Raw genomic sequence first — 22,498 nt, forward strand, 5'->3', positions numbered from 1 at the left:
GTCGTCCCTGAACCAGAAGGTTGAGGGTCCAATCCCCAACTCCTGCAGCAGCATGTCCAATGTGTCCTTTGGTGAGACACTTAACCCCAAATTTCTCCCACTGCTTCATCAGCAGGGTATTTATGTGTGAGAATGAGATAAGTTACTTCTGATGGTATCACTACATAGCAGCCTCTGCCATCAGTGTGTGAGTGGGTAGGTGTGACAGCGCAGTGCAGTGTAAAAGCGCTTTGAGTAGTCAGAAAGACTAGAAAAGCGCTATATAAGCTCAAGTCCATTTACCATTTACGAAAGACTGACAGTGTGCTCTGTTGCATTGGTAGATGTTTAACAAACCCCTGTGATGCACTTCAATTAGAGAAAATGTGCTGCAGGACCATGCAGGCTGCCTCATATACTCAACTGTTAGAAGTCTTCATTAAAGAGCTTTGCTATGAGTCTAGAAATAAAATAACATTCATAACCATAAATGTAACCCGATTTCCACATGCTGATACTGCTGGTTGTTAGTAGGTTGTTAAATGCAAGTTCAATGCAGGTTCCTGTAAATTGAATTATTTTGACTCTGCATAAAGCAAACACAGAAGAAGTGAAAAACAGAAGTGGAAGGTTTATGCCCAACAGTCACAGCATAAGATTTCGGTCTTGGATTCAATAAATGCTCAATTTCTGGACATATTACCATGGATGGTTTAGGGTGCAGAAAGATCTATTACAGATAGCACAGTTGCTGCAATTCAGATGAAAACATCTGGCCAAATGTAAAGGAACCATAGACTGTATATAAGTATACAGTCTATGGTTCCTTTACATGAGAGGAACAGGATAATTTTCACTGTTTAATCTAGCTATTCTACAGAAGTGTATATTGTAGCTTTAAATGTTTCTTTTGCATCATCAGAATGACTTTAGTTTCATTTTGTGGACTTGGAACGAATCACTCCATGCCAAAATGGCAAAGAAATAACTAATGTGGAAAAACTTGTCATTGCTGTCTAGTGTTTCAGTTTCGTATTGAGTAGAAAAATAATATCTGCACTTGGAAGAATTGATGTGCTTTTTACATCGACACAGAGAAATACAAAAAGCAACTCAAGGGAGATTGGAACTTCTTCAGGTTCTCCAGCTCTAGATGATCTTTGCCTTCAAACACCCAAATCATTTTACATCGTTATAAAGAGTGTGTTCAAGACATGATCTTTTTTTTAAATGTCATAAAATAACTGTTGTGATGATTTAGTGGTTGTAATAATAAAACTAATATAATGTACACACATTTGGGAGAGGCTCTGAGGCCCTCTCAGGTCAACTAACATGTCAACGTGGAAACAAATCTTTACTTTATGTCCATTAACACGTGCTAGCAGCTAGACGATACAAAACAATGCATACAGAACACAGTGGGAGGACAGTTAACATACTTAGTCTTTACTTGTACCATTATTACTGACATTGCACCGATACATCTATCTTATTCATTATTGTTGTCGTTGTTGTCGCTGCTCTGTTGCTTAGTGCACATGATGGATTTATGTTTGGTCTTTGTAATATAGTAATGAGTAAGGTCTTTTACCTGCTCTTTTGTAAAGTGTCTTGAGATAACATTTGTTAAGAATAGGCACTAATCAAATGAAGATTCATTGATAGATTAAGACGAAAAATACAGCATTATACTGAGACATCAACTAGACTTCAACAAACACAGACATTGCAAAACATTACGAAATAATAATCAAGGGGAAAAAAGATAATAAAGGTACAAGCAAGGAAAAGAAGAGAGAGAGGGGAGATGGTACTTTTTGTATGGTGGGCTTGAGAGGGAAAAGAGAGTAAGGTGTGTGTGTGTGTGTGTGTGTGTGTGTGAGTGAGAGAGAGAGAGAGAGCTTTCATCTATAAATGTGAGATGTTGATGTGAGTATTAATGTTGGGGTGTGAAAGGTGAGGGTTTGTGTAATGTTTATGTTGTTGGGTAAGGGGCTGTAGTAGGGGTTTTGGGGTCAAAGGTCAGCTGCCAGTGATATGAAGCTAGTATGGGGGGAGAGGCTGAGGGGAGTGATGGTACCGTTAGTGTAATGAGTGACAAAGAGTGACTACTGGTGTAGTTTTGGGTAAAGATGATCCTTTAATTTGTATCAGATGTTGTGATTTTCATGTGTGCATTTTGGATTCTGGGCTGCAGCTGTTAGCTGGTAGGTTGTAACCAGCCACTATAGGTTCCAGGTTTCAAATCCCAAACAGGGGCCTTTCTGTGTGGAGTTTAAATGTTCTCCTTGTGCATGGGTTCTCTCCAATAACTCTGGCTTCCTCCTATGATCCAAGGACATTCTGTTTAAGTGAATTGTTGACTTTCCCATGGTTGTGAGTATGAGTATGCATGTTTTTTTTTTTTTATCTCTGTCAGCCAACAGAAAACACAGCCAAGGGAACAGGCTTGGCAGAATCAGTTGTAAAAGAAAACACTGTTGATCTTGACTGCAGATCTGTCCAGGTTGTACCTCGCTGCTCGCCCAATGACAGTTGGGTTTGGGTCCAGCTGAGCTGAACTTTTGTGCCGAGCCTCATTTTGCCACCAAAAAAAAAGAAGTTTTTTTGGAAAAAGTGAATACTGATGAGAAATGTGACTGTTACTGGAAAAACAAAGAGCAGACTGCTGTGACTTGGAGCAGACTGGGGTTCAGTCAGAATGAAAGCTAATTTCCATCCAAATTTGAGTTAAAGTTAAAGTATCTGCCAAATGATTCAACCATTGTTGAAACATTTGGTATACTTTTAAGCACTCAGCGATGTTGATGAAATATTTTAGACGGTTTTAAACAGAATCAAATGTTCTATTCCAGTCTCAGCATCAAAGACGTTTGTAGCAGGACTCAACATTAACTGCCACTCATCTTGTTCAAATATAGTAAGGATGCAGATGAACAAATGTGGCCTTAGCAATGAGATAGAAACACATTTTTATCTTCTTTTACTTTGTAATGTTACATTGCTGTCCAGTAGATGGCGCCATAGTCAACGTTTTAATCTCTGCTGACTGTGAGGTTTCAAAAAGGTTACATTTTTGTTTTCCTCTGTCCAGTGAAAATAAAGAATAAAGTTAGCACTGCATGTGAACTCATTTTAATTGTACTTGAAAACCAGTTATGTTGATTGAGGGTTCAATCCCCAGCTGCAGCAACATGTCTGTTGTGTCCTTGGGCGGGACACACCCTGAATTGCTCCCGCTGCTTCGTCTGTGGCTTATGAATGCAAATGAATGAGATAAGTTACTGCTGATGGTCTCACTACATAGCAACTACTGCCATCAGTGTGTGAATGGGTGTGAATTGATAGGCGTGACATGCGGTGTAACAAGCTCTAATCCATTTACCAGTTTCAAAAGAAATGTTGGAACTGACGGTGTGATCTGTGAACCTGTGATGCACTTCCATTAGAGAAAATGTGCTGCAGGGTCATGCAGGCTGCCTCAGAAAAAATGAAACTCAGTTACTACTTTGTTGAAGATTAAGAATTTCCACATGCTCAGAAAAAGACGGCTGTGGCTCAGTCGTTAGAGTTGTCGTCCCTGAACCAGAAGGTTGAGGGTCCAATCCCCAACTCCTGCAGCAGCATGTCCAATGTGTCCTTTGGTGAGACACTTAACCCCAAATTTCTCCCACTGCTTCATCAGCAGGGTATTTATGTGTGAGAATGAGATAAGTTACTTCTGATGGTATCACTACATAGCAGCCTTTGCCATCAGTGTGTGAGTGGGTAGGTGTGACAGCGCAGTGCAGTGTAAAAGCGCTTTGAGTAGTCAGAAAGACTAGAAAAGCGCTATATAAGCTCAAGTCCATTTACCATTTACGAAAGACTGACAGTGTGCTCTGTTGCATTGGTAGATGTTTAACAAACCCCTGTGATGCACTTCAATTAGACAAAACGTGCTGCAGGACCATGCAGGCTGCCTCATATACTCAACTGTTAGATGTCTTCATTAAAGAGCTTTGCTATGAGTCTAGAAATAAAACAACATTCATAACCATAAATGTAACCCGATTTCCACATGCTGATACTGCTGGTTGTTAGTAGGTTGTTAAATGCAAGTTCAATGCAGGTTCCTGTAAATTGAATTATTTTGACTCTGCATAAAGCAAACACAGAAGAAGTGAAAAACAGAAGTGGAAGGTTTATGCCCAACAGTCACAGCATAAGATTTCGGTCTTGGATTCAATAAATGCTCCATTTCTGGACATATTACCATGGATGGTTTAGGGTGCAGAAAGATCTATTACAGATAGCACAGTTGCTGCAATTCAGATGAAAACATCTGGCCAAATGTAAAGGAACCATAGACTGTATATAAGTATACAGTCTATGGTTCCTTTACATGAGAGGAACAGGATAATTTTCACTGTTTAATCTAGCTATTCTACAGAAGTGTATATTGTAGCTTTAAATGTTTCTTTTGCATCATCAGAATGACTTTAGTTTCATTTTGTGGACTTGGAACGAATCACTCCATGCCAAAATGGCAAAGAAATAACTAATGTGGAAAAACTTGTCATTGCTGTCTAGTGTTTCAGTTTCGTATTGAGTAGAAAAATAATATCTGCACTTGGAAGAATTGATGTGCTTTTTACATCGACACAGAGAAATACAAAAAGCAACTCAAGGGAGATTGGAACTTCTTCAGGTTCTCCAGCTCTAGATGATCTTTGCCTTCAAACACCCAAATCATTTTACATCGTTATAAAGAGTGTGTTCAAGACATGATCCTTTTTTTAAATGTCATAAAATAACTGTTGTGATGATTTAGTGGTTGTAATAATAAAACTAATATAATGTACACACATTTGGGAGAGGCTCTGAGGCCCTCTCAGGTCAACTAACATGTCAACGTGGAAACAAATCTTTACTTTATGTCCATTAACACGTGCTAGCAGCTAGACGATACAAAACAATGCATACAGAACACAGTGGGAGGACAGTTAACATACTTAGTCTTTACTTGTACCATTATTACTGACATTGCACCGATACATCTATCTTATTCATTATTGTTGTCGTTGTTGTCGCTGCTCTGTTGCTTAGTGCACATGATGGATTTATGTTTGGTCTTTGTAATATAGTAATGAGTAAGGTCTTTTACCTGCTCTTTTGTAAAGTGTCTTGAGATAACATTTGTTAAGAATAGGCACTAATCAAATGAAGATTCATTGATAGATTAAGACGAAAAATACAGCATTATACTGAGACATCAACTAGACTTCAACAAACACAGACATTGCAAAACATTACGAAATAATAATCAAGGGGAAAAAAGATAATAAAGGTACAAGCAAGGAAAAGAAGAGAGAGAGGGGAGATGGTACTTTTTGTATGGTGGGCTTGAGAGGGAAAAGAGAGTAAGGTGCGTGTGTGTGTATGTGTGTGTGTGTGTGTGTGTGTGTGTGTGTGTGTGTGTGTGAGTGAGAGAGAGAGAGAGAGCTTTCATCTATAAATGTGAGATGTTGATGTGAGTATTAATGTTGGGGTGTGAAAGGTGAGGGTTTGTGTAATGTTTATGTTGTTGGGTAAGGGGCTGTAGTAGGGGTTTTGGGGTCAAAGGTCAGCTGCCAGTGATACGAAGCTAGTATGGGGGGAGAGGCTAAGGGGAGTGATGGTACCGTTAGTGTAATGAGTGACAAAGAGTGACTACTGGTGTAGTTTTGGGTAAGATGATCCTTTAATTTGTATCAGATGTTGTGATTTTCATGTGTGCATTTTGGATTCTGGGCTGCAGCTGTTAGCTGGTAGGTTGTAACCAGCCACTATAGGTTCCAGGTTTCAAATCCCAAACAGGGGCCTTTCTGTGTGGAGTTTAAATGTTCTCCTTGTGCATGGGTTCTCTCCAATAACTCTGGCTTCCTCCTATGATCCAAGGACATTCTGTTTAAGTGAATTGTTGACTTTCCCATGGTTGTGAGTATGAGTATGCATGTTTTTTTTATCTCTGTCAGCCAACAGAAAACACAGCCAAGGGAACAGGCTTGGCAGAATCAGTTGTAAAAGAAAACACTGTTGATCTTGACTGCAGATCTGTCCAGGTTGTACCTCGCTGCTCGCCCAATGACAGTTGGGTTTGGGTCCAGCTGAGCTGAACTTTTGTGCCGAGCCTCATTTTGCCACCAAAAAAAAAAGAAGTTTTTTTGGAAAAAGTGAATACTGATGAGAAATGTGACTGTTACTGGAAAAACAAAGAGCAGACTGCTGTGACTTGGAGCAGACTGGGGTTCAGTCAGAATGAAAGCTAATTTCCATCCAAATTTGAGTTAAAGTTAAAGTATCTGCCAAATGATTCAACCATTGTTGAAAACAAACCTGCAGGATTAGGATTTTTTCTGTTAATGTAAGCTCTCATAAAACCATTTTATAGTTCTCTTTACAACCAACCAGTCAAGAAGGGGGCTTTGTTTCTCTGTAGCTGGGTCTTCATAAAATGAGGAGAGAAACATAATTATATTATTAAGTGTAATAAAAAATAGCCAGACACACAGTCTCGGTGTCCAATGTTTAAAATCTAAAAATATCGCTCTATATAACTCTGATCAAAACTTGGGGCAAATTTTTTACCAATATGTTTTTATTGTATGAAGAAAATAACAGTATGTGAAGTAGGCCCAGGGCAATGCTGTGCTAAACAATAAATGCAATTTGCACTTTAACGATGATAAATAGAAACTGCTGTATCTTTAAGGACCACCAGGGGGGGCTCAACCTTGACTTTGGAGATCACTACTTGGTAGAATATTTTGGGAGCTTTTCATCATCTTGTTTTGAATCACTTTCTGATTCATTAACACTCACAAATACACTGACGTAGTCAAACCTCCTGATTTTTTACCAGGTTTTAAAGAAAAGGTTGTTGCAGCATCAAGTTTGTGCAATGTACCAGTTCAGCAGGGCTATTGAATGACAGAAGTAAAAAATAGACATCAAATTTAATAGGCCACTTTCTTCAAGGGAGTGTAAAAGAATTGTGCCACTCACAGATTGGATTCCCAATTCACCTACTTGCATTGACTACTGATAATTGAACAGGAAAAACAAGCTCTTACAGGTATTTCCACTAATTATAATGTAGAAATAATACAGGTTACAAATTGTCAAGGAATGCAGATGTGAAAAGTGAAAGTGAAAGCCTTCAAATGAAATGTGTTCTCATAGCAGATGTCAGAGGATATAAAGGTCAACTCTGACTGAATTTTTTCAGAAGAGGACTTTGTCATCTTCTGTTCCGTACACTTTCGATGATGACTTCTATTCCCCCATTACACACAGAACCTTCAACAAGCTTAGACACCAAGGTAAGCTGTTTGGAGTTCACCCTGCATTGATTTAATGGCAAATAAGGACACCAAAGACGCAGAGAGCTCCCTGAGTAAGTTCTCAACCTGTTATAAATTATAAAGCTAATTTTGTGGCATAGGTGGCCTACTTTTACTCTCTTTCATAGTCATAGATTTTTTTTCTTGTTTGGAAATATTTGAACATTGTCGGTGTGTTGTGTGAAAGGCCAGCAAACACTGAAGTCAACTTTGGCTCAAAGTCTTACTAAACAAGTGTCATGTGTTAACTTAAACAGGGAGGCAAGAACAAAAGTAACTCCCTTAAATTACAAGAAAAAAAACACTTGTACTCTTGAATTGCAAAATTAGGCTTACCACCTCTCATAACATCCTTATACAAAAACATTATAGCCATTTATAGCCTGTTACTGTTACTGTTGGAGGGCTAATTGTAGGCTACTGTCTTTTTTTTTTTCCTCTTTTCTGTTGTTGTATTGTTATTTGGAATATGAGCCACTCCCAAATGATATAGCCTAACACAATTCAGATATTTTTATAACTAGGCTAATGTTTTCCCGTCCTCTGTAGCCTCCCATAGACTATGCAACATGTACAGAAATAGAAAAGCAGAACGGTCTGGTTGTTGTCATTACTGCTTTTTTTCCCGAGGATGTAAGAATTTTTCTTTAACTGATGGCTGATGTTTTATTTTGGAAAAAGGCTATTTTTAGTTGTATAGCCTACTGTGAAAAAGCAGGACCCCTTGATAGCCTATCGTGTAAACGTAAGCAATTTTATCACTATTTGATAGTCTGCAATTCATACCCTTAACGTGATATGTACACTGATATTCACACTTTGTTGCTATACCAAGGTCAATACAGACTAAAACTATTATTTTTAGCTACAGTCTATGGTCAATACGTAGCCTACAGTGTTAGTTAAGGACACATGATTTCCTCTGCTACCTGAACTGAAGCCGCAGGACTGGAGCAAAAGAACATGCCATGTGTGTACGTCATAGTGTGACGTGTGAGGTTTCCAATGAATGAGCCGCTCGAGAGGAAAGAGCATAGGAGCCTTACGGTCAGCGCGTTGTGTGTGTGTGAGAGAGAGAGAGGGTCGTTTTGAAATGCTGTGAGGCGGGTTTTCTTTCTTTCGGACGCAAATATTGCGATAACAACAAAAAAGAAAATAATTTCCAAATCACCTTGAAAAGCACAATGGCACGAGGAGAGGGCGCCGAGCAGTACGCAGCCACTTTACTAGTCAAACCTATAAATACAGAAGTCAAGACGGCAAAGGTGAGTGGCTGTATATATTTTTTTAATTATTTTTTGAGAGGGGATGAAGTGTTTTAATTAATGAAGTGCGTTTCTGTGTTCCCCCTGTTTGCTGATAGCGGGGCGTAAAAGGCGCCTTAATTGACGTTAGATACAATGTGTTCGTTACTTCCTCTACACATTTCAAACGCCCCCCACCCCTGACTTGATATTTAAATTTCACTTGTCCATCTGTCCTCGAGCAGCTGCTAGTGAGGCAGACATACCGGTTTTAAAGGGACCGCCTCGTGATAAGGCCTGAAACTCCAAGACATTTTGTTTAAACTGTACAGTCCTGTCAAATAAAAGCAGCCTCGGTAACGACAGATGTAAAGCAGAGGCGTGACGTGGTGTTAGACTACTGCTCCAGCGCTGCATGAAGCATGAAGCATGAAGCATGAATCATCTTTGGTTTCAGTGTCTACATTGCATTTATATTTAACTATGGCATTGTTAATGTTAAAATGCATTTCAACTAACAGCTTGTAGTGCTTAAGCAAATGCCTTTAGCTTGTGTTGAGGCATTCAATGGCTCAAATTGGTCTTCAAATAATTACCTTAAAGTGTTGGCTTTTTATGTGTGACAGATTTGCCTCTATAGAGCCTGCATATAATATCTTCCACACATATCAAGGCTGCTCTGTTATCAAGCTTACATCCATGGCAGATCACAGGACATTTCATCTCATCGTCAGAATGGTTAAAGGACGAATAATCTAAGCTTGTAGGGGCAAATGCAGTTTGCCTATTAAGATGAGGTGATGCTGGTTTTGTGTCTAGGTGATGTGAGTCAGGGCCTACGCTACAGTCCCCCTTGCTGACATCATCAACCTGGAGGTATATGTGGTTGGCTGTAGCTTGTGAGATGTGATGAGTCTCTAAACGGTCTGCTGACTGGTGGCTGCTGAGCATGAAATGCCACGCTACCACCAACATCCTATTTCTAGAGCCAATAGCAGCGCTGGAGCATTTGCGATGTGTGACCTATTATAACCTCCTAGTTTTACACACCACATCATTGCTGTGGATTTGCCTCTAATCTGACATTCTGAGCTGTGGGGTGAGGGACGTTAGCCAATCTCAGGTCTTTGCGGTAGCAGGTTGTTGAATACAGTAAAGTTGTTGCCAGGAGTTTTTCCACAGATGAGGGTTAAGGCGGAAAATAGGTATTGAACAGTCTACAGAAGAGAGCAGTGTGCATTATGATCATGTAGCTCACCACTGCCTGCATCATGTAACATTTAATCACAGTTCCTGCTGGATTATGAGCATTAAAGTGTCTATTGTAATAAGCACAAACTCACTGACTCACTTTAAATGTCTCCTCTGTCATCCCCTCTTCTTGTCTCCCAGCCACAGGACCTGAGAAATCGTCTGTCTGTGTGGAACAAGCTGTGCTATGCCATTGGCGGGGCTCCCTACCAGATCACAGGCAGTGCTCTGGGCTTCTTCCTCCAGATCTACCTGCTAGATGTTGCTCAGGTGACTTAAATTGGTCAACACAATTTTAAGTATCAAATCATACTGGTATCATTGACTTATTCAGAAAACTTAGTTTTACATTGCTGAATAAAGGAAATATCCTTCTATTCATTCCACCCATTTGTTAATTCTGTAAAATACTCACTAATTTCCCTAATCCTACATAGTTTAAAAAACGGATTAGCGCAAAGGCCAGACTTTGTGTTTGCTTTCCTCAGCCTCGGATCACTTTAATACTCTCCATCCAGCTGTAGTCGGTCAAGCGCATTAACTTGAACCCCTGCTGTTTTGCTTTGTTACTCAATTAAAAAATCAGACTCTTCCACTGTACGCAGTGGGAATTTCAGAAAATGCCTTACAGCTCAAGAAATTAGATCATCAGATTGGCTCTGAATGGCATGTTGTTCTTAAACAAATGAGACAGTTGTGCATTTCACTGCTGTTGAGTTCTCAAAAATGTCTCTATAACCTCATTGGTGTCATGCCTTTTTTTTAAATCATTCACTAGCACTGCAATATGAGGTAGTGTTTGGCGTCCTCTTTGTTTCAGTTTCACGCCTCACTCTTTTTCCACTTTTTCTCCCTTCAGCTGGATCCCTCCAATGCCTCCATCATCTTGTTTGTGGGCCGAGCCTGGGACGCTATCACAGACCCCACAGTGGGTTTCCTAGTGAGCAGAAGTAGATGGACCGGCATCGGCCGCATGATGCCCTGGTAGGTGTCTGAATCTCTCAGCGGCACATTGCCTCAGTACAGGAATAAAAAGCAAAGATAGGGAAAATCTGTGATAATAAGGAAATTGTAACCAAAAAAAATTACTGACAGAAACCAGTTTGGCTTTCTTGCTACTTGCGGCTTTGGCAGTGACCATGACAACAGGGCTGATGTGGCTACTGAGGAAGTACAAGTGGTAAAAGTAGAAGAACATAATCTGTCTGAATATGCATGTGTGCAACAGAAATCCCTCTGACACAACCTTAACATAGAGACATCTTCCTAGATGCAGATGCTGGAGTTTTTCAGCTGTTTTAACTTTTAGTGAAGTAACTTGAGTTGGCATTTAGTGCAACAGCTGGTAAAGCTTATAAGCTTGTAGCTGAATAGCCCTTCTTTTGCCTTGCATTTGTTGGTGCTCTGCTGTGTTTCCTGCATGGATTGTGTGTAAGACTGAATATATTTACCGTGACTTGACCCATTGGCCATGGTTGTTCCCATTATGTTTTATGGAGCCAGAGGTGACCTTATGTGGGTGAAAGCATGAATCTTGAAAGTAATGAAATGAGAGTTATTAATTGTAATTCATAAGAATATGTATGTTCTCTACTGACTGTTAAAACTTTCATTAGCTGTAACCTTCGTTGTAATATCGGTAGATGCATCGTTCCACATCCTCATCTTAATATGAGCAACAGGGTCAACTTAAACTGGTGCATTTTGTTAGCTTTGAAGCCTGTCAAACCAGGACACATGCACATGTCTTATTGTCAATTCAAATGACCCTCATTTCTTGATCAATTTTATTTCCTAATTTCTTGTTCTGTGTGTGAAACTTTTTTTATGCCACTGTCTTGGCCAGGACTCCCCTGTTAAAGAGATTTTGTATCTCGATACCTTCAAATATAAGGTCCTCTAACCACTATAGTCTGCTGTCTTCTCTGCAGGTGACAAAAACAATCCTGGCAAGCTTGTATATCACAATAGATATCATCACCAACAGAAAATCGGTATTTTAAACCATGGAAAAGGATAATGATAGTCCGATATTTGATTAAAAAAAATCCAAAAGTCACCAGCACATTAAACAAGGCTAAAAAGGTGGACCAAAAGCTCGTCCAAACCCTAATAGTGAATCACTTTAAGCGGTCATGTAATAAAAACTATAGAACTGTAAAAATATTCACTTGCTCATACAGATTTTATAACAGAATTTCTGTGTTTTTATATCCACCATAAATCAAATCACCACTAGTGTATCAATAATTTACTTTTTATCTGTTGATTTCTAAAATTAGTAAAATAAATAAAACATGAAATAACCTGATGGAAATGTCTGCTTTTAGTTAATCTGGTGAAAAAAAATACTTACATTTTAAGTATTTGAGTCACATTAAGGCAAAAATATATGAATTTTCATGAAGCTGTTTTTGTTAATTGATTAGATTTTTTCCTCAAGGATTCAATATCCAAAAATATAAAAACAAATATATAACTTATATTAACAAAGCAACCCAATCTCTTCTCACAGTCCACAGTATAAACACTTGTTTTGGTAAACCTTGTGATATAATGGTTACCAGCTGTCCACCTCTGGTTGGGGTTTCCTCCTGTCAAAATAAGGTAAAATGTATAAAAAAGAATGAAAGGCTCAACATGAAATGGTGCAGGTTGAAAAATTCAAATGATCTGCTTAAAACTTCTGCAACCAAATTTACACACCAAGATAGTAACGCCATGTGGAGCTGACAGTTTATCTCGTGGAGTCAGCAATAGATATATATATAGATATAGATATATATAAGATATATGACCTTCAAATTCGTGTGTGTGTGTGTGTGTGTGTGTGTGTGTGTGTGTGTGTGTGTGTGTGTGTGTGTGTGTGTGTGTGTGTGTGTGTGTGTGTGTGTGTGTGTGTGTGTGTGTGTGTGTGTGTGTGTGTGTGTGTGTGTGTGTGTGTGTGTGTGTGTGTGTGTGTGTGTGTGTGTGTGTGTGTGTGTGTGTGTGTGTGTGTGTATTGAGGAGGGAAGTGTGAAATGTGGCTGTTGTAAATCTGTATCTGGTACTGAAGTGTTTTTTTAGCTGCCTGAGGCTGTGATATAATTTGCTCTGCGAACAGATCTAAATATTTAACAGGCTTATTTCCCACGTGAAGTCACGATGATATCTTGAGCATCGTGGGTGTTTGAGTCAGAAATGCAGGCTGTGAGCATGAGTTGAAGGGGAGGGGGTGGTCTACCGGCTTCTACTGCGATTGGTCCAACCCACAACACACCATGAGCCTCAGACCAATGGGGGTGTGTCCATGTGTGTTTGAGTTCCTAGGTTACCTTGGGTTAAGAGGCATGCTCCATTGAAATAATAGAGGTCATTGTTAAAAAAATGCTAACATGTACATGATCTCTCAGGCTTGCAAATCTTATCCAATTGAAGTGAAACAACCAGCTGTTAGAAATGAACACCATGTCTTTATGTCCTCACCGTTCCTCACAGTTACATCAAGAAATTGTAACAGAATACCAGGGAACACAATGCCATATCTGCACATTCAGTCTTCTTGCGTATAAATGGATTTATTGTATTTTTCTGAAGGTCATTTCCTGTGTCTTAACGACAAATGTGACATGTGAGGAATCCGAAACTGTGTGTTCAATCAGCTGTGATGATGTGCGGTACAATCGTAGCCTCTTCTCTAATTCCAGATAAATTAACTCTCATTAACCCAATTCAGTCAGACATTAGATTTAGATCAGGAGGGGCCATCTTTCTTATTTCCCACATGTATCACAGAAGGCCGGGAGCGAGGGGGGGGGGGGGGTTCACATGACCGCATGTGAGTGAACATGATGTGTCACGTTTAATAAAGGAACATCGCTCTGTGTTTGCTGATATGGCTCTGAGGGAGAGTTTGCATGAAAGCTAATTATCTAAGATTACAAGCAAAAAAAGAAAGTTGAAAATTTTGCTGTTTACTCTGCAATGTTTGAGAAGATGATGTTGGTGGTAGCGTGGCATTTCATGCTCAGCAGCCACCAGTCAGCAGACCGTTTAGAGACTCATCACATCTCACAGCTACAGCCAACCACATATACCTCCAGGTTGATGATGTCAGCAAGGGGGACTGTAGCGTAGGCCCTGACTCACATCACCTAGACACAAAACCAGCATCACCTCATCTTATAGGCAAACTGCATTTACAATATTCTCCCAAGAGTGAAGCCTCTAACTGTAAAGCTTCAACTATCTGCTGCATGCATTTTGAAGTGAATCTTCTTTAAGGTAACAGCTTCATTAACTCTATGATCTATTACCGGTACTTGTCTGAAAAAAGGAAAAAAAAAATCTGTTTAAAATGATTTCTACATTTCACCACTTTGGTTAACTATCACAGAAACAGCATTGAGCTGAAACCAGAGAATATTTTGAATTACGTAGAACATGAATACATTTAAATTGTAAACTAAGATTACAATCAATCTGATCATCACCTCAAACTTTCAATTTCCTGCTTTGATACAAATGGGAGACATGGGCAGTGTCAAAAATGTGTTTGCACCAGTTAGAAGTTTGTGTAAACATAAAACAGAATGGTTTCCTCGTGCTTATCAGGAGCTTTATCCAGAATTTTTGTCTGTTTTCAAAGTTACTGAAGTTGACCAGCTTCTTTGTCCAGGGTCAGCTGGAGGGCACACAGAGCTTAGGGAATACTGTTGAGACTGAGTGGAGTGAGAGTGAGGTGCACCAGTGGGGCCACACCGTTGGGTCCACCCTTGTCTCCTCCCTCAGCCCAGACTGAGCCCTTTCTCCACAAAAAGCTCTAACAAGGCAGGATTAGAGGGATTATACACAAAGAGGCAGGGAAAGAGTAGAAAAAAGGGTTAAACTACAGTAACAGTTGGCAGAATTCAATACACACAAACTTTAGCAGTGGGTAAATAGCAGGGTTGGAACTTCAAGGCAAAAATCACTAAATGTTAAAGAGACCATACAACAGCGACTGAAACCAGAAGATATAGTTTTATTTAATTTGCTTGTTGAAAACATGAGTATTTGTTATCTCTTTAAGGGTTCCTTCACTATACTTCCTACTAACAATCCTCCAACCTTATTTTTCTTCCCAGGATCATTTTCTCTACTCCGTTTGCAGTGCTGACTTACTTCCTGATCTGGTATGTGCCTCCTTTTGAGCAAGGGAAGGTTATCTGGTACCTGGTCTTTTACTGCCTCTTCCAGTCAATGCAGACGGTTAGTATCACACATGGACACTTCCCAGTACTTCATTTCTTCTTGACCCAATTTGAACAACGGCCTAACTGTGTTTTTGTGAACGTTCACAGTGCTTCCATGTGCCATATTCAGCCCTCACCATGTTCATCACCAAAGACCAGAAAGAGCGGGACTCTGCCACTGCTTATCGTACGTTACGTTTGCATTTTGATCAAATGTTTTCACCTGCTGGGTTGTGGTCTGTGCGCTAACATTACATTTCTGTGTTTCTGTCAGGTATGATGGTGGAGGTGCTCGGCACAGTTCTGGGCACCGCAATCCAGGGCCAGATAGTTGGAGGCTCCTCAAATTGTCCCAATGAGCCTGATACTTCAGGCAGCAATAACTTCACAGATATCTACTTATCAAAAGCAACACTGGATGAGACAGTGAGTCCATAAAAAAAGAGTTGTCTGAATCTGAATGATGATATTTTTATCTATGGACTAAAAGTAGCGTTTATTTATCTGTGTGACTCAAAGCCAATTCTGTCTTTTTTTTGTCCTCAGAAACAATCTTACCTGATAGCTTCAGGGGTCATCTGCATCATCTACGTCCTTTGTGCAGCGGTTATGTTTTTCGGTGTGAAAGAGCAGAAAGGTATGAATCCATGAAACAATAAGAGGTCTTCATTCATCCATGTGAAGGTGGACATTTTATAATATTAGAAGCAGAGCTGTGAGGCTGAGACATATAATTTACAGTACTTTCTGACTGTAGACTCTACATATTCAATCAGTGACTCAGGACTTAACTTTGTTTAAGCCTTTCTGTGTTTGTGTCTTCAAATCTCGTGCAGCAAATCAGATTTTCCTGACAATCAGACAGGATCAGCTAATCCATCTTAATTTTGTACCCATTTTTTGAACAACATTCAATGGATGACCCTATCCAGATAAACATATTTCAAGATAACCTAATCTGGATTAGCAGTGCTCTAAATGGAACTATTCACTGTGGACTACTTTCTATGTGAGAGCTAGAACTGAAATGGGGTCACTTCAAGGGATTTAATTTAAAGTGACAGAAAATCTATGAACATAAAACTGAATTGCAAACATTCAAACATTTTTATTTAATTTAATTCTAATATGACAACCAGACCACACAGTTATAAAACAGGACCAAACACAGAACCAACTGATCATAGTGTGACAGACCTTAACAGGTCCTGTGTCGGGGCACAGGTCCAGTCTGCCCAGGAGGGTCCAGACAGACTGATGAAGACCTCTGAAGTGCAATAAGCAGTGCTACTGTCAAAAAAGACTTTTTCAACCTAATAGTGATAAAATGAAGGTCAGAATTAAATGTTTGTGTTTTATTATTGACAGCTATGTAATGGCAAAGTAAACCTTTATGTCTTTTACATTATCAACCTGGTACTCATATAATTATTCATCTGCTGTGTCGCTGGAATGGTTTAACAACATTTAAGAATGTATGCAGTATCTGATGTGTTAATGTTTTATTTTTTAACAATTTAAAGTTGTATCACATTTTGTGGCTGAAATAATCCCTAAATTCATTTCTGAGGTCAGAATAATCCAATCTTTTTTGGGTCAAAATGTTTCTAAAGCAACCCAAAAGTTTTGAACAACATATTCTGGAGGGTTTAATTGAAGTAAAAACTAAGCTTGGTTAAATGATGTGATCTGATTTCAGAATCATTTGATTTGATTAAACCCATTTCATCTAATCAGAAAGCCAAAATCTAATCCAATTACTGAAGATTAACTAGGCTCCTTCACTTTGAGAGACACACACACACACACACACACACACACACACACACACACACACACACACACACACACACACACACACACACACACACACACACACACACACACACACACACACACACACACACACACACACACACACAGATGGTATCTCAGATCCTGTTATTTGTTAGTAAACAAATCATGGAGATCATTGTTGTTTATTTTATTGTATTTAAAAAAATATAGATAACTTATGGAAGGCTTGAGAATAAAAGTTTAAGAGAGCTTCAGTCAGTCGAAGTCACAGTTTAAGACGGAGACTTAATTCAATTTACCTCTGATTTAAAGTCTGTATCAATTTTTAACAGTCCTTGGGAATAATTTGGCCTTTCCATAAAAATATTTCAAAACGTGGAGGTTACAGATGCTAAATTAAGCTTAAAGGTACACAGACTAAGGAGATGAAACTTTATTCTTTCTAATAATGACATTGCATGATATTCATGACAGATTTCCAGCTGTCTCATATTTGTTCTCTTCTCCTCTGTGTTGGATTATAGAAAGCAGGAGGAAAAAAACTGAGCCCCTCAGCTTCAGTCAGGGCCTATGGATGGTGATTAGCTACGGCCCGTACATCAAACTGGTCATCGGCTTCCTCTTCACCTCTCTGGCCTTCATGGTAATGCTGTGTTTCATTACCTTCCCCTTATTAGATACACGTCTCATTTCTATTGATATGATAAGGCCATGACTAAAGTGATACTGTACTATTTGGAAAAATAACTTACCATTGTTATTTTTTTTTAAACAGAGTTAAAAGAAAAGACGTTTTACCTTTTTTTTGTCACAAAGTAACAGCCTAGGGTCAGTTAGCTTAGCATAAAGACAAGAAATAGAGGGAAACAGCTAGCCTAGCTCTCTGCGAAGGTTGAAGTTACCTATTGTTCAAGCACATCTTTTATGTATTCAACAAAGCTTAAAGCATGTAAGAAAAATGAAGGAAACCAGTGTTTCCCACAGAATGGCGAGTAGTACCATCAAAATAAAATAAATGTGCTGAATGTCAAAACTAACAGGTGTGTTAAGGGTTGCATGGGAGTAGATTTTACTCTAATAAATACATATAAAAAGATAAAATGACGAATATGAAATGCTGTATTATGTTGCCAGATAAAATAAAATCTATTTCCCAAAATGACAAACCTTTCATTTTAGCTGGAGGTTGCATAAAAATGACTCTTGGACATTTGTCTTCTACAGCTGCTGGAGGGAAACTTTGCCCTTTTCATCACCTATGCTCTCGGCCATCGGAGTCACTACCAGAATATTCTCCTGGTCATCATGGTGAGTGTTTCTATGTCCTGCTGAATGATTATTTAGCCCTGGTGTCAGTATGAGATTGAGAAGACAGCAGGAGCCCTGTTGTGACACATCCATGTGTCACGGTGTAAACTCCCTGAGTTTGTGATGTTTTCTGTCCGTGCTCCGATGTCTTTCCTCACGTGAAGGAGCACATGGTCCAGGGGCTGAAAGGGCAGATTTTCAGCGTGAGGGGAGATGTTGTGTGGGCTCCTGGGAACCTGCCTCCATGTCACACACTCAGTCGGGTTAGCAGGGGATCAAGGAACAGACAGGCACACAGTGGAGCTTTTGTTGCCCTGGCGATCTTTCACTGCCACCATGGGAACTGCCACCATTGGTTGCACCCTCTGTTTCATCCTCCTCTCTGCTCCAATGCCTCCCACTGATTAGGAGTGGAAACATTTGATCATATTTGAAGAGGTGGGAGACGAGGCGGAGAAAGGGGGGGGAAAAAAATCTACTTTATTTTCCCATGTTTGGATATGAAGTTAATGATTGTTCTTGTGTGGTCATTTTACACCAGTTGACCAAGTTTGGCCTTGAGGTTGAAGGTCACCTGCCCCCCCTTGCTGAGTTAAGTCAAGACCACACAAAGCATATTGTGCAAGTGTCCTCTGACCTCCTCCTCTTGAGATCACTTTATCATTTCCTGATCCCACATTTTCCACCATTATAATGATGATTGGTTAAAATATTGATTGATTTCAGATATTTTTCATTTTGAAATATCAGATACGTTTTTCTGAAAATGTAATCTAGATCACAATGGGTATTTTTTTTTGCTATCCAAGATCAGCTTTTCCATCTTTTTTCTGTGTGGGTTTCTCAGGACAACAGTGGATTAGATCACCTTTAACAAACTTTTTAAGGTGATCAAATTTGGATTAAGGGTGCTCTAAACTGTGACAATGAAGAGAGTGATGAAGAAATCAATCATCAATTTAAAAAAAGCAATACTAATAATAATAATTCTTTGACTCTTTTTTCAATTTATTTTTTTACAGCTATCAGGGGCTCTAACCATCCCGTGGTGGCAGTGGTTTTTGACCCGGTTTGGTAAGAAGATGGCAAGTTACTGGGGCATCTCGGTAAATATATATATTTTTTAAATTTGATACATCAGAGGCCTTTATTCATGGAAGATGTACTGTCAATATATTGCTAACATTCTTCTATCTCTTATTACAGTGGGCTATACCCTTCATGATCGTAATCGTTTGCATCAAGAGCAATCTGATCATCTCCTACCTTGTCTCAGTGGCGGCAGGTGTGAGCGTAGCTGCAGCTTTCCTGCTGCCTTGGTGAGTTCATCTGCAGATCTCATCCCAGGATCTGGGTGCAGAAGTGGATTATTGTCCTCTGTGTCTTGAGCTGTCTAAACGTTGTTTTCTGCACTCTCAGGTCAATGCTTCCTGATGTAGTAGACGACTTCAAGGTTAAAAACCCAGACATCCATGGCCATGAAGCCCTCTTCTACTCTTTCTATGTGTTCTTCATCAAGTTTGCCTCAGGAGTATCTCTGGGTGTATCTACACTCAGCTTAAAGTAAGTTGACAAATCCATTGTTGAAATATCTTGAGCCACTTTTTCATAAATTGTTCTTCTATGACTCTAAAATGCAATCCTAAAAAGCTTTGCAGATCAAGTTTATGTCTGCACGCCCTTAATCTTTAACACTATCCGAGATAAGCTCCACATTACCACTCATCAGTGTAACAGTCAGGTGGTCTACACTCACATGTTGTTCCTCTAACTGTGCACTCATCAGCTCAACTTTTCTCCCTCTTTCTCTGCATTTTTTCACAGATTTGCAGGCTATGTGACCGGGAGCTGCACACAACCTGAGGCGGTCAGTTTAACCCTGAAGGTGCTGGTCTCTCCGGTGCCTGTGGTTCTTATTATCCTGGGACTGTTGATACTTAAAACATACCCGATCGATGAGGAGAGAAGGCAGGGCAACCAAAAACTACTGCAGGAAATGCTGTAAGTAAAATGTACAGAAAAGCTCTTCATGTAGCCACTTTTTTTTTGTCCAAGAATGAAAACACTTTGGTGTTAATTCAGTTTCCTTTTCTACACCTGAGGTAAATTCAGATGAAACCTTAAAAAACTGTTTTGCCCCAGTGTTGGCACACTTTTTTTTTAACCCTATCTGGGCAAGCCAAGTCCTTTGTGTCTGACTCCTGGCTCTTCTCCCATCCTCTCACAGGGACTTGGAAGCGGATTCAGAGTCTGAAACTTTAGCCCTGGGAAGCAACGTTTAGCAGGGAGCACGAGTCAACTGCCCTAGATGCTTCATGTGTTTGCACAGACTGTTGAGGGACAAACCACCACCAAGTATCTGGACTAACAGAAGAGGGAGCACAGACCAGCACCGCTGCTCCAACTGCACCAGCGTAGACTGGATTCCTGCATCGGATCACACAGGTTTACATTGCCCTCTAGTGGCCTACCAGTGTCACTACGTGTGTGATTCAGTATTTTCTTTTGGCCTTTACCTCAGCTGTGTCCCAATTTAACTGCATCTACAAAAACTTAAAAAAAGCCAAAATGAAAGGCAGGCGTCTGTTCTTCTACATTTAAACAGGTTTTAAATAAAGCACAGCACTTGGATCGGTTCTTATTTTAACCGAAATGGGTCTAACCACTAGACTAGTCAGTTTAACCTGATCACTTTCTCATTCAGATGAGGATAAGGCAGGTTTGTGTTCAACACCTCGTCCTAAGTGTACAACTAAGACTCATAGGGGGGTGGTCATTCTTATGTTGAAGGATTTTTTTCAAAGGTGTATTGTTTACAGAGATGTTCATGTAGCCGTCTAGTATAATATTTACTTGACTGGTTGCTAGTGCCTCCGTTATTGTTTTTGTGCTTTGCATTGTGGGACACTAGTACTCATACATTACTTGTAGTGTGAATGCACTAAACTGAACACTTTGCTAGAATTGGGGCACAGATTGTGATTTGTGGTATTGTTTAAGAAGGCCAGTTTATGAGATCAGACCTTCACTTGTGCAAACTGCAGTGTGGCGTTACCTCTGATGTTTACATGCTGAAAAATGTCAGCCCTTGATTATATAGGGCATACCAGCACTAAAATTGAAGCTGTATAGGGCTGTGCTACAATTTCTACTCTTCCTTTGGTGTGATTTTTCCTGAAGATCATTTTATGAAGGAAATAACTTGAAGTTAACTTGAATCTTCTGAAGGTTGTACGATGTACTGTATGTAGGCTGAGTTACACAAACATATCGTTTGTAAATAGTTGCGTCAAGATTCTCTCAGATTTTCTGGGTTATTTTTATTTTTGCCACAGAGACAGGTTTCCAATCACACTTTTGTGTGCTTGAGTATTTCAGTCACTCTCTATGATGTTTAAAGACATTTCTGAATGTGCTTTCAAAATCAAATTCAGTATGAGGTCTCTTCACCGAGCACATTCTCACTTCCCAAGGGAAGAAAAATGCTTTATTTAACTATTTATTTAAATAAACTATTTAAGGGATGATATGTTTCTGATAAAAGCACATGTATATAATAATGCAGTGACGGTGGCTGGTTGTTGATTAAACAGCCTAAGAAAAGGAGATATGATAATCTGCTGCGATGTGAAAAACCAGCTGCCTTCATGACTCTCAGAATCAGCATGCCAAACAAAGTTGATTCTGGTGTAAAGTACGCTGGATACATTTGTCCTCACTTGAAGGTTTGATCGTATATCCTTACGGTTAAGTTATGAAAAAACGTAATATATTCTGAGGGCTGTTGAAGTTGCACTTACTGGTCTGAATGATGCACATTGCACACGCTCCTAGTGTTTATATGCTGCTATGTGTATAATATGTAAATATGATTATTTTCTAAGTTGGCCCTTCATAAGCAGTACAGTTTAAAAATCAGTTAAGAGAAACTCATGTGTTGTACATTTGTAATTTTAAGTTTGTAAATAAAGTTTGTCAAAACAGATACAACCTGTGTGATGTCATTGCAATACCCAATATTCCTCCCCACATGTAGGCACCTCTTGATGAGTTTACTTGCCAAATTAAATTCAGATAGTAAGTAGGTGCACATTTCTCATGGCAGAAGATATCAACATTGATATATCAGAAGTCATGATCATCCCAATAAAGAAGAAAACATTTTAATAAAGTCGAACAAAATCAAACATTAACTACATAAAGGCCAGGTGTTTCCACTGCACCAACTGGCCCCTGGTTTGACCTGACCGCTGACCCCTCAACCAAATTAGTGTGAAAAGGAATATCGTGAAAATGAAAAGAATACAAACATACACTGCCGCTGTGTGCTGTCATTGAC

General features: G+C 39.5%; 1 protein-coding gene across 2 annotated transcripts; it reads left to right on the top strand.

Annotated features, from left to right (window-relative positions):
* Nucleotides 1-7,233: 7,233 nt before the first annotated feature.
* On the top strand, nt 7,234-22,149 carry LOC109981306 (sodium-dependent lysophosphatidylcholine symporter 1-B). 2 transcript variants are annotated; one of them, XM_029276630.2, is made up of 14 exons: nt 7,234-7,325; nt 9,983-10,111; nt 10,701-10,825; nt 14,947-15,070; nt 15,163-15,241; nt 15,329-15,480; nt 15,601-15,691; nt 17,376-17,494; nt 18,076-18,159; nt 19,182-19,265; nt 19,366-19,478; nt 19,579-19,722; nt 19,984-20,160; nt 20,387-22,149. In XM_029276630.2, the coding sequence occupies exons 1-14, from the start codon at nt 7,269-7,271 to the stop codon at nt 20,439-20,441; spliced, it is 1,533 nt and encodes a 510-aa protein (XP_029132463.1). In that variant the 5' UTR covers nt 7,234-7,268; the 3' UTR covers nt 20,442-22,149. The 2 variants fall into 2 exon arrangements, with proteins under 2 accessions (XP_029132463.1, XP_020485691.1); XM_020630035.3 differs by lacking the exon at nt 7,234-7,325 and adding an exon at nt 8,325-8,611.
* Nucleotides 22,150-22,498: the final 349 nt, after the last annotated feature.

This window comes from Labrus bergylta, chromosome 18, assembly GCF_963930695.1.
Source record: "Labrus bergylta chromosome 18, fLabBer1.1, whole genome shotgun sequence".
NCBI classification, from domain to species: domain Eukaryota; kingdom Metazoa; phylum Chordata; class Actinopteri; order Labriformes; family Labridae; genus Labrus; species Labrus bergylta.